Below are 17,474 nucleotides of genomic sequence, written 5' to 3'. Positions count from 1 at the left end.
CTCTCCCTCCCAGAACTGAATTATTAGTATGCTTCCATCCCCTCATTGCAAGACAACCTCTGCCCATGGCAACGACATATTATACACCCGGTGGTTGTATTTTCAGGCGCCTTGTTTGCGGATCCCATTATGTGTGTGCTTCCATATACTTTTTTATATTGTAAGTTTGATTAAGTGAGTGGCCCACATCTGTACCATCTACAAGCTTGTCTTTTACGTGAGCCTCTCTCTTTTCCATTACTATTATTGGAATGTTTTTAGGTCAGCCGAAAATTAGGGACATTTCCTTTCGGCTGCTGCCTACCATAGCAATTCTTTTACACTGTTTAACTGATATTTTTGTAATTGTATTCTAATGTTGTTGTATGTGTTTGTTTGTTTTTATATCTTCTTGCTTTGGTGAAAATAAAGAAACTTGAAACTTGAAACTTGAATGACTTTGATTAAATAGTTCCATATGTGTAAAGACCTTCGTTTACATATTGCTGTAATACATTACCTCTGATTTTTTTTTTTTTTTTTTTTTTGCTTGAAACTGTATCGAAAACAGACACAAAAAATGTGATATTGAAACAGGAATTTGATTTGAACGATCTATAAAAGTCTAGGCATATCTATTGGAGAGAGGTGTACGCTGACATGGAAAAACAATGTAGGATTCTTTTCAAAACCGCATTCTTTCAAAGGTCCTTGAGTTGTCTTGTTATGAAGAAAAAGGGGAAAATATGAAAGAAAAACAAGACTAGGCGGGGGGGGGGGTAGAAAAAGAGACATTACCAAAGAAGAAAAAAAAAAATTGAAAATCGAAAGGTAACTTGAAGAAGGGAAGACGAAAAGGAAACAAAAATATGAGAGAGACAAAGGTTTCAGAGTAAAATGAAACTAAAAAGAAAAGAAGAAACTTGAGGACTAGGACTAAGACAAAGATGAGGAAGCGAGTAGATTGCATTAATTTAAACTCTCAGAGTGTATTGAGATAAAGCAATGAAGAAGTGGAAGATTCGATAATGCACTTCTACGCTAAATCTTTACGGGGTAAGTTGTTGAAGAACGTGAAAAAGCAGTAATGAAATTTCGCACGTCTCCAGCTCAGCTCTATTGATGACGTCTAAGGATGTTATCTCCTGGTTAAACGGCTTTCAACCATCATTTGAGAAAGTATATGGCAGAGAAAATATATGATTACACACATTCATATTATAAAAGCATTTACGTAGTAGATGATTTACAACGCACTCTTGGGTATAAACATGCACACACTTTTTCCCAATAAGTTTTTATTTGATCTTTACCAACATACGTCTAGTATATTAAAGCAACCACACACGAAAAATAAATGTCTTTTTTTTTTTTAAATCTTGATGTTCAAACTAAAGTAAGTCACGCATTCGATGTCCATCATTACAAAGAAACCAAATCAATAATACACATGAATTGGTAAATATCCAACACATCCAAGAGAAAGATCGAATGAAATATGTCATTATGAAATAACAACAAAAACAAAAACCTCCCTCATTATCCTCCACGTCTGCATCGTTCCTCCCAACACCACCTCCCTTATTCCATTGCATATCCCCCTCCCCATTCAACATTTCCATGGTTCCCTGCTTGTATCAAAATCTTTCATAGCACACACACACACACACACACACACACGCATGACAGTGAACTGATGCTAAAACCAGCTGCAACTAATATTTAAGATTACCCAGCAGAGAGCACAAAATCTTCGAGTTCCACTAATACTGAGGGAGGAGCTTGATCCCCAACGATATCAAAAGTGACGTCCCGTCTCTCATTAGATCTATTCCTGGCTAATTCGGTCAATGCCCTGATCTGGAATATTTCTATTATTTCTTCATTTTTTTTCTTTCTTCCGTCTACGTCTCTGTTTCTTTCTGTATATTTCACGCTTCCCAATTGTGCCTCCATTTACACTCGCGTTTTATACGCTCTCCGCGATGATTTCCCTTCTTCTTCATTTCGATGCATCGCGAGTTGAAAGCGGCGCCGAATTCAGCTCCATACTTTTCATCTCGCTTACTGGTGCACCTGCCGATTGAACATTCTCGGATGATAATTGATATGTGGAGGCAACATCAAAAGTGAGCCTGGTGAAAGAGGAACATGGCATCCCGACAACCTAAGCCGAGGACTTTCACTCTTCTTCCGCCAACACAACATCGGTACTCACTATACAAAATGTCAGACATCATTAAGCTAAAGATTGAAAAGTAAGATTCTGTCGGCAGGCTTTAATGAATTGTCGCTTGGTTTCGTTGATGTTTTCTCAGAAAACTGGAAGCACATGCTGTGATTGAACAAATAAAAATAGTGTTATTAGAGTTGGCTTTATCATGTTGATATTTCTTTTTTGTCCAAGTATCAATGTTTTTATACCGCATTCAATTCTGCAGTTTCCCCTTCAATACTGGAAACGGAAATGTATCTACATTCACTTTTCCTTGTACGTGCAGAATAGAAATTTCAGATATCTTTTATTTTGCTGAGGGAAAATGATGTATATCAGTGGTGAAAGCAACCGTCATGACAGTCTATTAAAATCACTGCATCGGGTCACAATGCTGGTAAAACTATATCCAGCGTCTATATGCTACGTTGTATTCATCTTTGCTTTAGTTTCATCTTGTCGACGGCAGCCAAGGTGCGGTCTTTACTAATTCTCAAAGCCTGCCAGTGCGATCCAGACGGTTCATACCTGAGTTGGGACTGGAATTCCCAAAGTATAACTCGTGCGTAAAGAAACTTTGCCAGGGATTGTGCCACAATAGACTTCCTCGCGATGTGGTCCAGAACGTGGAGCTACAGTATGGCGGGCGGTTAATGCTCTTAACATGTACATAGTACGTGCTACAGCCATACAGGTTTCTACGGCTGCACAGTTGCGCAGGTGCGTGAACATACAGTTTCTTGCGTTCTGATTGGTTAAAACCTTACATTCATTCCATGGCTCTGTAGTTGCACGGTTGAACATGTTAACAGCATCAACAGCCCGCCATAACCATATGTGGCAACATTATTTGTTAGTTGTAGCCCCATGTCTAGACCTTCCCTGTTTTCTATTAAAGGCCTTGAAGGGATGGTACAGTTTTGGTTGAGACCTTACTTCTCTTTTCTAACATTTTTTTTTTTTTTTTTGGGGGGGGGGGAGATAATGAAAAACTTCTTATTAATATGAAAGAGCATGTAATTCCAAGAGGAATTCATCGTTTATTTGATGAAAATTAGTTTTGAAATAGCTGAGATATCCAAAACAAAGCGATTATAATAAAAGATGGGACCCACCTTTTATTATGATCGCTTTCTTTTACTTTGTTTTTGGATGTCTCAGCCATTCCAAAACCGATTTTCATCACATAAACTTTGCCCCCCCCCCTCTCTCTCTCTCTCCCTTCTCTCCGCATATTTTCACCTCTCCTCTACTTACCCCTCCTTATTTCTGTTAATCGTCCTTTCTCCATTCATTCGCATTCCATAGCCACACTGTTCGCCGACTTCGTTCTCCTCTTGGTTTCATGAATCTTCACTGCTCTCCCCTATCTCCATGATTCTCCAACATTCAACTCCTTCCTCTTCCTCTTCCCTTCTATTTCATCTTTCCCCTTCTAACGATGTCCGAACATCTTACCTGATTCTCACACTATTCTTCCTTACCACTCTCTGTGTTCCTTTCTCTACTGTCTCCACTAGTGCAACTTCAACTTCCAGCCCATTACTGTCTCCCACTCTTCACTTTTTGCCCTCCTCACAACCCCCATATGTCGCTTCCCTCTTCGTTTCTCCTCTTTCTAAGCTCTTCTTCCAAACTACGATCCGGTTAAGGACTACATACACATGGTGTCACCGCAAATCTTTCTTCCTAATTAACTTCACCATGCAAACCTTCAAACAACACATAACCGAGCTCTACGGGGAGCAAACTCAACGATCTTCTCGCCTACTTCAACGGAACCTAGTCAAACAATCTAAACTCTCCAATCATCTCACCTTTCTGAAAAGATGCCGAGATCACAGTATCATCCCTCCTGGTCTACAGCTGAAATCAACCATACAAACTCCACGTGCTCGACGTATTCTTCACCAAGCCGGCCTCTCCCTCACCAGAGAACGCATTGCCCATACTCGACAAGAACTTCACACAATCGATCAACAAATCAACACCTCACAAACACACTTGTCACAAACACTACATCCTGCCGACCTCCAGAAGATACAGACCTTCAACTCTCACACAGCAAGGACCACCTTTCTTCGCACCAGAGAGAAGCAGATACGGAAGTTCAACACACTACATAACAGCCATACCCATACATACACACGAGACAAGCCGCCCGCCGCCCGCAACACCGTTGTCAATTTAAGCCAGCACAACCTCACACAAGCCGAACACAACGTGTTATCCCTTGGGCTTAACTTCGCAACACCACCCAAGAAGATTCCTTTCACAGAAATCATACAACAAACGGAACCCAAGCTCAGATACCTGAACAAAGCCGCAGCCGACAACATTCGACTCCTTGTCACTCAAGCTCTCTCCACAGCCAAGCCACCGCAGCCCAACCTCAACAAAGAAGAACGAACAGCGGTGAAGACTCTACAAAGCAACGCATCCATCCATATCATTCAAGCAGACAAAGGCAACGCCACGGTCGTCATGGACAAAACACAATACGAACAAAAGATACAAGACATCCTTCACACCCCCACATACACCGAACTGAAACGTGACCCGACTCCTGCCACCGAGAGGAAACTCAACGCCAAGCTCCTCGAACTTCATCGATCAAATGCCCTTCCTCAACAGCTTTATTTCAGACTCCGTGCCTCCTCCAGCAGATGTCCCATCCTCTTCGGGCAACCCAAAATTCACAAGCCATCAGTGCCTCTCCGCCCCATCATTTCTACACGAGGTTCCCCTTGCTACGAAACAGCCAAACACCTGTCAGACATTCTACAGCCACTCGTTGGCAACACAGACCACCACATTAACAATTCCAAACACTTCATTGACATTCTCTCTCAAACTACTATCAACCCTACAGACACCCTCGTCAGCTTTGATGTAGAATCACTCTTCACCAGCGTTCCTGTCAACGAAGCCTGTGACATCATCAAACAACGTCTCACCGATGACCCTTCTCTTTCTTCCAGAACACAACTCACACCACAACAGATACACGACCTCCTCCTCACATGTCTCAATTCTACCTCCTTCCGATGGAGGGACACACACTACAAACAGCAACAAGGCGCAGCCATGGGCTCCCCCCTCTCACCGATCATTGCCAACATTTACATGGAACATTTCGAAAGTCACGCACTAGCCACGGCACAGCACAAACCTTCACTCTGGCTCCGGTATGTCGACGACATCTTCACCATCTGGCCACACCAAGCAGATCAATTGGACGACTTCCTCACACACCTCAACGAACAACATTCCAACATCTCATTCACAGTGGAAACGGAACACAACCATTCTCTCCCCTTCCTCGATGTTCTCGTCACAAAGACCAACGCTGGCACTTTCTCTCACCAGGTCTACCGCAAACCCACTCACACAGACAGATATCTTCACTACCGCTCCTTCCATCATCCAGCAGTCCGTCAGTCAATACCGAACGCTCTCGTCCGACGTGCTCATCAAATCAGCGACAAAGAACATCTTCGACAAGAACTCGAACATATCACAGACACACTCACCACTATCAACCAATACCCCAAGCACAAAATCAACACTCAAGCACCTTCTCATCCCAACCAAGCAGCCAAGGAACAGCCCATCACAACTGTAAATCTTCCCTACCTCGGCGCCACCTCGCACAAACTACAACGCATCTTCAAGTCCGCCAACATCCAGGTCCGTCATACATCTTCCAACAAACTTCACAATTCATTGCACTCACACAAAGACAAGCACTCCAGACACAAACAACCAGGTGTCTACCGTATCCCATGCGAATGCGGCAAAGTCTACATAGGTGAAACAGGGAGATCGCTAGAGACCAGACTGAAAGAACACAAAACATGCTACAGACGTTCGGAATGGGAAAAGTCAGCCATCGTGAAACACGCTCAACAGTCGGAACATCGCATCAACTGGGAAGACAGCAAACTCATCACATCCATCAAAAACTGGAACACACGACGCATCAGAGAAGCCATAGAAATTCAAACACACGACACTGTCACACAGGATACTGGACTCCACATCAACAACATCTGGCTTCCTCTCATCAACAAACAATCAAACAGCAACAATGACAACAACAACACACTCTCTCCACAGCACATTCCCCCCTCTACTTCTTCCTCTCATAACTCTTCCCCCACCTCTTCACAACAGCGCCCACGACGTCAACCGCGCCTTCCACTCACGACCACACCTATCGCTGGTTCCAGAAGACGCCCTCACCGACACAATTCATTCACACCACCGGCGTCAACCCCATCTACTAACCCGGACTCCAATCTCCGGCCACGACCTACTAACAGCCAAGTTAGCCCTCACAGATGTACTCCGCCACTAACACACTCCAAGAACAATAGAACGCATCAACGACCACAACACTCCACCAACAGCCGACGCTCAGCCCGCCTGCGAGCCCGCCTCGACCGACCTCTTCCATCTAGGTCCGCATTCTCCATATATAGCCCGCCTCCCCTCAGATCACGCTTCACTTCTGACGAAGGACAGTCAACCTGCCCGAAACGTCAAGTTCCTCGGTTCTCCTAGTTATTCTTATAACTAGACTTCTTGTTCTACTTTCACTAGCTGTGTACCTTTACTCAGTGTTTCATTTCTCTTTCCTCTCTCTCTCTCTCTCTCTCTTACACTTTTGTCTGTTTCTACACTACTTATCTTTTCTTTTCTTTCTGTTCTGTTCTCTTCTTTCTTCTTTTCTTTTTATTTCTTCCTTCCATACAACCCAACGGTCCTTTTCAGGACCACTAGTTTTAATTTACACATTTCTTTACAGGTTATTTCTCTTGTCTTCTCTCCTCAGGTCTACACTTTAACCTTATTTTAATTTCTCATTTTTGCATTTCTCCCACAGGAACCTTTTCAGGATTTAACTGTCATCAATTTCCTCTCCATTTATTTTTCTTTTCCGCAGCAGCATTTAATTCTAGGATCTACACTAGCTCCCTCTAATTTACGTCTTGAATTTCAATTTGTTCTTTTCTTCTTCTTTTCATTGCCCCCCCCCCCTCTCTCTCTCTCTCCCTTCTCTCCGCATATTTTCACCTCTCCTCTACTTACCCCTCCTTATTTCTGTTAATCGTCCTTTCTCCATTCATTCGCATTCCATAGCCACACTGTTCGCCGACTTCGTTCTCCTCTTGGTTTCATGAATCTTCACTGCTCTCCCCTATCTCCATGATTCTCCAACATTCAACTCCTTCCTCTTCCTCTTCCCTTCTATTTCATCTTTCCCCTTCTAACGATGTCCGAACATCTTACCTGATTCTCACACTATTCTTCCTTACCACTCTCTGTGTTCCTTTCTCTACTGTCTCCACTAGTGCAACTTCAACTTCCAGCCCATTACTGTCTCCCACTCTTCACTTTTTGCCCTCCTCACAACCCCCATATGTCGCTTCCCTCTTCGTTTCTCCTCTTTCTAAGCTCTTCTTCCAAACTACGATCCGGTTAAGGACTACATACACATGGTGTCACCGCAAATCTTTCTTCCTAATTAACTTCACCATGCAAACCTTCAAACAACACATAACTTTGAATCCGTCTTAGAATGGTATGCTCTGTACTTTTTCATAAGTGGTTGTTGTTGTTGTTGTTTTTTTTTTTTTTGGTATCTCGCAAAAAGTTAAAAGCCCAATCCTCATCTCCACCAATACTATACCATCCCTTTAACGCCGATATTAGCATTTGTATTAGTGAGAGAAGAGCTGGAGTGATGAGCTCGTTATTGCGGGAGCCTTTCTGAGATGTACGATTGCGATTATCAGTAGACATAATCATGACCGGAAAAAAGCCTTTAAGGTAGTGTGTAGGTAGCTTACAGTATATTAGTCCGACGGTTCGTAATTCCGAAGGTTTGTTAATCCGAAAGTGAAATAAGACCCGTGTTTCCTAATGTTCTTTGGCCAATAATAAAATAAGCTTCGTTATTCCCAAAGACCGCTATTCGTAGGGTTAGTTAAAATCCGAAACGAAATACGTTTTATGATTTCGAACGGTCGTTATTATGCCACTTCCTTTTATTTTTTAGTACCGTTCAGTAACTACATGTTGATTACTATTCCAAATACTTGTACAATATACAAAATAAGAACTTATCAGTATGATCGGACAAATAAAAATTAGTTACTGGTACAGTATGTGCTACTCTTTCCTCTTTTTATATCAGTGTCCTGTAAGCTCTTACAAAGCTTTGCTGGCATGAGGCATTGGTATATTATCCATGTGGCACGCTAAATAAAAATGTGGCTGAACGCTCCCTGAACAAATCCACACCTCAACCTGCTCAACTTGCCATCGTGGTTTACATTGTTTAAGACATTATACTTAGTCTAAAATTGAAAAATTCAGCAAGTTTTTATTTTTTTTTTCTTGTCTCAAAAACTCCGTGACATCATAACATGACATGTCATGACTCCGTATCATATCGGGCCCAAACCTTGATGCTCAAAAAGCGCAGAAACAGACGCGCGTACGAAGAGGTATCTCAAACAAGCCCACCATGACTTAGATACACACATAGGCCTACAGTTCACTCCCAAATATAACGAAGACGGTTATAACGAAATCCCGGGTACAACGAAGTGAAATTCAGGGCCCAACATTATCATATAGATATTCCTTATACACTTTATTGGTTTTGATAAAACGGTATTTAGATGTAACTAAGAAAACCAAGGACCAAAAGACTTCGTTACAGACGGAGTCACCCGTATTCATAAAAATACATGCAGAAACATGACTGGTCTATCTTATTTTATACACACACGCGAAAAAAGCCACGATCGTTGAACTCTCGACGTCACACACAAGAAGAGAACGAAATTCATTCATACTAAACGGTAGAATGTGTGAACGAAGTGAGTGTTTTCGTACGGCAGCCTGATTTCATTCATTCATCTCCGTCATTTCAAATCTGGATATTTAGCATGATATGCAATATACCAGAGAACCTTTTATCGGGAGAGGTGCTGCAATTAGCCATGACGTTTATGACCCTCGCCAAACTCTCCCGTCTAACGCCAATCAATCTCCACCACTTTTTATTTCACCATTTTCCCCTTCTCATGCCATGCATTTGCGCCCATATCTTATCCAACCTCCTACGTCATCAATCGCCTCAGATGATTTTTCTGGATTGGCGGCATTTTCGTACGGCAACCGAGATTTATTGCTCAAAATTTCACCAAGCGAGACGAAAGGGTCGTTTAAGGAGACAGTTCCTGGGTATGACGCCTATCTACTTTCATCGGCGGGTCACGAGATTCCCTTGTCTCCCTTCCACCGTGGTGTGATCGTTTGATTTTATCGACTCTGCATTCATCAAGCGAGGCATGACAAGCCAACTCCATCATTACACTGTTTGTCACACGCATTCATCACCCCAGATTTCGTCTCAAGTTTCAGCGTCGCGGGCACCGTGTGTTGAATAAACGAACACATGAAACGAAGACACACATATACACAAACACACGCACTGTGTAGGTTTTTGTATACGCTGTATATATATATATATATATATATATATATATATATATATATATATATATATATATATATGTATATATATATATATATATGTATATATATATATATATATATATATATATATATATATATATGTACATATATACATATATATATATATATATATATATATATATACTCCCAGATGGGTCATTTGGAAGACATTTCCATTTGTTTTATATGCAAATTTATTATTACATGTTCAATGGCAGTTTACGCAATGGAGACACGAAAATTGTCTCCTTAATGACCACTTGTCTCCCTAATGAAGACACTTCCCCCCAATATGTCTCCCTAAGGTGCCAACTAGGGATATATATATATATATATATATATATATATATATATATATATATATATATATACATTCATGTATATATATTGATAGACCAACATACAGACACACACACGTAAGAAGTTATTAAAACAAACAAACAAAAACGAAATAAGGGGCATTGGTGGACTCTCGAGGGCTTTGTGGTCTTTTGATATTTTTTTTTTGGGTCCCCTTTCAAGTCTGTCGAAATGAAGAGAAGGCATCAGAAAAGGAGAAGGAAAATGACAATAAAGAAAGTCGACTCCCCGACTATCAAGAGTAATCAAAATACCTTCATTAGATATCTGATATCTCATATTCACAGTGATGTGTAACAATTAGGTTCCTTTGAACGTGAATGGACACATGCAGATTTAAATACACACACACGCACGCACACACACACACACACACACACACACGCACGCACACATCCGTAAATACACACACAACATTATTGTTTTCGGTCAATGTTTAATGCTTTAAGTGAGGTATGAACCCACAGAGAGAGTTATCTGAGGCATCTGTCCTTTTTTTTTTTTGAAATTTCCCGTAAGCTCTCGTCACCTTTTGTGCGATTTTATATACAGTTCTGAGAGTTTCAATCCTATTATTATTTTTTTTCTTCTAGAAAATGCAGAAAATGGGAGAGTATAGTTAAGTATTTTTTCATTCTCTTTCCTTTTTCTCTATAGACCACGGGACATTTGGCTCGGACAGAAGGCATTTGAAGTTCAGTGCAAACATTTGCGGCTGTAAATGGGCAGACAAACGTTTGTCTTCGTATCCTGAAATGAGGCGATTACTCACTCTATCACGCTACCTGCCCATTACGCGGTCCCGAAGACATTTTGAAGCACCTCCGTTTTGGGCTATATTTGAGTTTGATCTTCCGTGTACGTGTTACCGGACCTCGCCATCATTTCCAATAGCAAATAAGGAACAAAAATTGGGTCATGGGAATGTACTCGTGTTCATGGAAGGCTAGATACTGAGTAAAATTCATGTAAATCATTTAATATCACGTAGGCATGGTAGGCATTTTCCTTCAATGTGCCTCTATGTTGTCAAGATTAATATTTTTTTCGAAACTATACAACTATACAACTTACTATACAACTATACAATTTCATCTAACCTTTAATGAGTAACTTATATTTTACTAGTGATAATGACAATATCAGAATATGAAATATATAGAATATAAAACATGATGCATTTAAAGTGTATCATATTTTGTAGTATTTCCCTATTCAGCAAACAATATTATATGACATTGTATAAATGTAGATAGGTCCCTGGACTGCCACGTGTTCAAGCTTTTGCTTATAGTGGCAGTCCTTCTTCCGCATTTATTTCTCAGGTAATTATTTGGATATTTGGTAATGCGATATATATTTTGTTAATGGAATAAATTTACACATTTATTTTCCTTCTTTGAATCATATATATGATTATATATGAATATGAATATGAATATATGTGATATTACTGAAAGGAATCTTGATTCATATATGAAATTGTGTTGGAAGAACATTAAATCAAATAAACAAAATCAAACAAACAATGAGAAAAAATACGCGTAGCCATATCAGGTGAAATAAGGATATCTTCATCACGAAATACTGTCACTACTCATAGCATGTAGAATACTTGGAGATACCTTGTTTGGATGTATGTGTAACATGTATGTGTGCATGGGTGTGTGTGTGTGTGTGTATGCCTTCACAATCGTATGTGTGTGTGTGAGTGTTTGACGGGGAAACATCAGTCTGCCAAAGCAAAGGAAAATATGAAGATACGTCTCTTGATTAGTTGAACATTCGTCGAAAAAATGAAAAGGGCCAACAGTTAAAGGGCGCAGTCGTTAATGTGTATGTGTGCTTTTGTGTGTGTGCGCGTGTGAGTGCGCGTTTGCGTGTTTTTGCCTCCGTGGGTGCTCGTTCCCTAAGGGAGCGACCGAAAGGAATGTTAGATATAAAGGCATACGTCACAGTAACATCGTGATCAACTCTTGATTAGCTTTGTAGAGACGACTTGCAACGCTTCAAAATACTTCAATGATCAAGTTGCTAGTACATGTACAAAGAAAAAAAAGTCTTAACAAACATTTCAAATAATAGAGTGATGGTGACACTAGGATAAGAGTTTCCAAAAAAGTTCGGAATAAACCAGAACCTTGGAAATAAAGGCAAGAAACTGGCCCGATCGTGCCTGAATCCAGACGTCAAAACTCTCAATCTCTTGTGATTTCTTTCTTGTAGCGATGCTAAAGTTTAAGGCTATCGGTAATGCAAACCTGATGTTATCGGTGAAGAAAAGATTTATGACAAGTCATTTGGTTTGACGTCATTATACTCTGTGCTACCGAAAAAAAAAACAAGAACAACTATATACCTTCATCAAGTTATGAATGAAAAAAGCAGGGGAGCGGAGGAGATCCCGGGCAAGGTTTATCACAAACATGCTATCAAATTGCAGCTTGTACAAGTGTATTCTTAGTTTCTTCATTTTTTTTTTTTTTTTTTTTGCTGAGAAATCTGTGAATTTCTTTCAACACTCTTCCTTGACGCTCCCTTACCTTATACCTCAGGAAATGATGATTCATACAAGTCATGTGATGGTTCTGACGTCACCAAAGATGAGCTGTTTGTTGAAATCTTTCCTATTTTTCATACAGTTACCAAGCCTCTCTTGCTCTTTTCCAAACACTTTGGAGCCTTCATCGTAAATTGTGTAAACGAACATAATACTGTAATACGAGTGAAGAAATACATACAAATGTAAGGGAATACATCAATATTAAATTCTGCAAAGGGTATATCCTTGCAGGGGAAAGTGGGGTGAGATGGCCCCCCTAACTTTGAAGGCACGCCATTCTTAACTTCTACCATACTGAATTCTGAAATCGCCATAGACTACACAGGCCACCAGGTTCCAGTAGGAAACGGGTTAACCCGTTTACAGGGATTTGGAAATCGTTCTTTCGTATGTTGTGGCTGCATATACCTAACCATCCATGTTGATGAAATTAGAGAAAAATGTAATTATATGAATAAAATCCAGATATTTATTTTTTTTTTTTTAGATATTATGGGCCGTTTCAGCCAAAGTCTCAAGTGAGACTGGTCATATGGGTGTGGCAAAACTGACCCCGGGGCCCTGTTTCATAAAGCTGTTCGTAAAGTTACGAACAACGAGCGACTGGTGATCAGTTCTGATGTGCTATACTTATCAGAATTTCCATAATACAGCACAAGAACTGATCACCAGTTGCTCGTAAGTCGTTCGTAACTTTACGAACGGCTTTATGAAACACCCCCAGGACCGTTTTGCTCCAGGCAGTACAGAAAAAAAAAACTATATGTGTCCCTTTTCTTTGCGTTCTTAAGGGTTTTACTAAAACACACTGGTAGACAACCATTTGACATGCATTATCTATAGCTCAGTTTGAGCTGCCTGATAACACACAAACACAACCAAATTCCATGAAATATGTGTGCCGACATCTTTAACAACATTTGAGTACATATTAAGAGAACGGGACACTCGTGTACGTCAAGTCAGTCCATACAACAAAATTCAGGACTATTTCTTCCTTTGTGGCAATACAATCATACAATAATACTATTTGAAACACAGAATGAATTGAAATGACTTGAATGAATTGAATAGAGAACGCAATGTTAGAATGCTGCAAGTCTTCTTACTTGACAACCTCTATGCCCTCTGGCTGTTGTGCGATAGCTACTTTAGCCTATCGTCGATTTTCTAATCTAGTCTAGAGGCATGACTTCCTCAGATGTCAGGAAATAATAAAAGAAAGTCACGATCTATATTTGACAAGGGAAGTTGTAACCATGCTCGGTATACACCGTCTTGTATGGTTGGGGAAGAGTACACATTCCCTCTACCTGTTATATACTCATGGTGGGTATATTGCTCCCCTGCTTTCTGAAAGAGGGAAGTCAAGTGCTCTTTCATTTTGCTAGAAATATAAAAATACGTTGAATTCTCTTTGTATTTTCTTTATATTGTTGTCCTGCACTGACATTGAAAACTGTTGTAATCTTCTCATCTGGCCATGGCGGCACACAGGAACTTTAAAAATTCACAATTTTTGAAAAGATTGTGTGATTTTCCTTAGATTTTCACTGATGTGTAATATTAATATTGCTTTATTTACTCAATCCATGCCTACATTTGGGTGAGCTTGTCCATTAACAGAAAACCCAGCTGAAAGAGTCAAAGCTATGACATCACGTTTTCATAGTTGACGTCAACGTGCAGGCAGTAATCTGTCGACCTAAATAGCTGATTAACTATACGACAGTTGAGTATTAAAGGACTCACCACGTTTATCCACATGATTATTAATTTGTGTTCTATTATGCAGACGTTCGTTATTTTGTGTTTCCCCACGTAGTCTTTAATAATCTGCAGAACACTAATAAGGACACCCTGGGGACGTGGCCGGTATTCAGATGTTAACGTTCCGCTATCGCGATCAGTCTGCGATGAACTGCTCATGAAATAACAAGCAACGTGTAATTGATATTTAACCTCGCATATCTTAATCTCGCTCTTTAAATCTTTTCAAGTTACTACCCACTTTGTGATGCTGCTGCTACTGATAATGATAACGATGACGACGACGACGATGATGATGATAATGATGAAGATGATAATAATGCTGGTGTGTGTGCGAACGTGTTAGTCCTCCCGTATGATGATACCATACGAGTTTAACGAATATTCGGAATTACGAACCTTATTTCATTTTCGGATTAACAAATCTTAGAAATAACGAACCTTATTTCTTCTTTTTATTACGAACCTTCGGAACAGCAAAACTTATTTCTTTTTAGGATCATCGAACATTTGTACAACAAACCTTACATCATTTTGGGTTTATACATAATACGAACCTGTAGAATAACAAACTTTTTTTAATGTTTTTTTTTTTCATTGTAATGGCATGACACACGGAAGAGGAATGTAAAGGCGGGAGAGAGTAAAAATAGGTTTGTATGAATTCATTATCATTACTAAACAATTGAGCTAAGTTATACCATGGAGCACCTAAGCTCCATGGTTATACAGATTTTGGTGTAATTTCACTCTCAAACAAGTGCACTAAAAACAGTTGATATACTGTCTCTTGCGGCTTGCCCCTCCTTGATGAGCGGTAACTGTTATACCTTAAAGCGGTCTCGACAATTGAGTTCTTGCCGTGGTTATGTTGACATCACTTCTTTACTGTTTAACTTCCTAAATTATTAATCATATAATATATATATATATGTATATATATATGTATATATATATGTATATATATATTATACAGATAGTATATGCACTAATTGTTATAGTAAATAGGTCCCTCGATCTACATGTATTTCCGTAGGTCTAGGCCCTAATTTAGATCTAACAAGACTCACCGTACCGCCGGCACTGCACTTGTTGCACGCAGAGTTAACCGCAACCTACCGTAGTTTACGTACAAACTGTACTCAGCGTGCGACGCTAGCACAGCCGTGCATGCGTATTGCACATCAACACAGAGCAGAATAGCTTATAAACTACATTCTGCGTCCAGTGGTCCAGAGCTCTACGCGCGCATATATTGAAATGCTTGGCCTTGTCTGAATTACTACGTAAGTCCATCGGCCCTCCCTAGGCCTTGCGCGAATCTCTTCGTACATAAAGTGTAGGCACGCACTGTAAGCGTTATAGTGGCACGGTCGTGCCACTTTAACAAAAATTTTCACAATCACGTGATACTATCCAACCAATCACAACGCAGATTTCACTCTACCTATTTACTAAAAAAATATATATGTATTTATACACACACGTATATATATATATATATATATATATATATATAGTCTAGGTCCAAACATGTTGCGAATTCACGTATTGGCTCCAATATAGCGAAGAATCAAGAAATAAACTAGTAATGCATTTCCCCGTCGAGACTCCTGAAGAAGGTGGAGGCCACCGAAAATTTGAGTCGTTCAATAAACTCATTCTTATTGGCGAAATAATGCATTACTAGTTTATTTCTTGATTCTTCGCTATATATATATATATATATATATATATATATATATAAGATAGATAGATGGATAGATAGATAGATGCAAGAAATGTTGTGCTATTTATAAACTTCCAAGTGGTGGAGACATTATGGCAGTGTACTATTCCCTGGTCAAGACGTAGCTTCTTCTTTCTCTTTCCTATATCTATTAAGTAAAGAGAAAGAGAAAGAAGAAACTAATACTTCTTTACTAGTGGAATGCTAAACTGTCTGTAGTATATTATACACTGTATATACTACAGATTTATACATAATCATGCACGTTCATAGACATGCGCCCATAAACGCACGCACACACACACACACACATACACACAATATATTGATTTCTCAACTTACTAGTACACACAGATTTTTCTCTTGTTTTAAAGACTAGCACGTACATCGTCTTTATGCGTGACAACCGTTAAGAGAGTAAACGTTATTTGAGATCCAGAGGAGAAGAAGAGAAAAAGAAAAGAAATGCACCAAAGTCTCTTGAGAATTATCTCCAATAAACCAGGTGGTTGAGTCCGATGTCCGTGCCGTCGAAGGCACGATCTCAACAAATTTCCCCGCCGCTAACCCTATAGCGGTACACGCGGAGCGCACAATATGAAGAGCGGGAATCTTGAGAAGGAAAAAAGCACGTCTGTTCGTCGGAAAGAAAACTTGTAGAGATTAGCTGGTGCGCATGTTGGCGTCGGACGGCCAATAATGGGTGTACCGTTACAGCAGATGTGGTAAGGCTATCCGTGGCGGAATGAACTCTCATAATCAAAGAAAGCTCTGCGATGAAAGACGACAAACGTATTTACACGTCTTTATGAAAGATTTTCCTTCGAAGTTAATGAAAGGCTCGGGTAAACGACGGGGTTGACACTGCTCTTTCAAGTCATACGGGGAAAATTGTCGAAGGAAATTCATCACGCTCAGGAATGCAATTACATCAGAATTGAAATAGAAAGGGAACCGAGACATAAGGCTAAGTACTCTGCATCGTCACGAATAGAAGAATGAAGGAGGAGAAGAAGAAGAAGAAGAAGAAGAAGAAGAAGAAGGAGAAATTAAAGAGAAATTCTGTACTATGGAGACAAATTAATGACTATAGAACCGATGATTTCTCCAGCTTAAAAGCAAATAAAACTTTTTGCGATAGTAATCTGTGCTCAATCTCCCTATAAGAAAATATAATTCAATCTAAATTGATACCAGTAATATTCATGTCTTTTTATGGATAATGTGGACATTTCACTCTACATTCTGAATGTATAAGGTAGAGAAAGCGAGAGAATCGGTGTACAACGTAGATAAGAAAAAAT

The 17,474-nt window shown here is 39.8% G+C and overlaps 1 protein-coding gene across 1 annotated transcript; it reads left to right on the top strand.

Moving 5' to 3' along the window:
- Window positions 1–3,898: 3,898 nt before the first annotated feature.
- Window positions 3,899–6,760, top strand: LOC140232228 (uncharacterized). Its single transcript, XM_072312361.1, has one exon. The coding sequence runs from the start codon at window positions 3,899–3,901 to the stop codon at window positions 6,758–6,760; it is 2,862 nt and encodes a 953-aa protein (XP_072168462.1).
- The last annotated feature ends 10,714 nt before the right edge of the window (window positions 6,761–17,474 follow it).

This window comes from Diadema setosum, chromosome 8 (assembly GCF_964275005.1).
Source record: "Diadema setosum chromosome 8, eeDiaSeto1, whole genome shotgun sequence".
Taxonomy (NCBI): domain Eukaryota; kingdom Metazoa; phylum Echinodermata; class Echinoidea; order Diadematoida; family Diadematidae; genus Diadema; species Diadema setosum.
The sequence above is the reverse complement of the archived record's forward strand: the minus strand, read 5'-3'. Positions and strand labels throughout refer to the sequence as shown.

Excerpts from the sequence above, each read along its gene's own strand:
- LOC140232228 (XM_072312361.1), top strand. The coding sequence starts at position 3,899 with ATGCAAACCTTCAAACAACACATAACCGAGCTCTACGGGGAGCAAACT.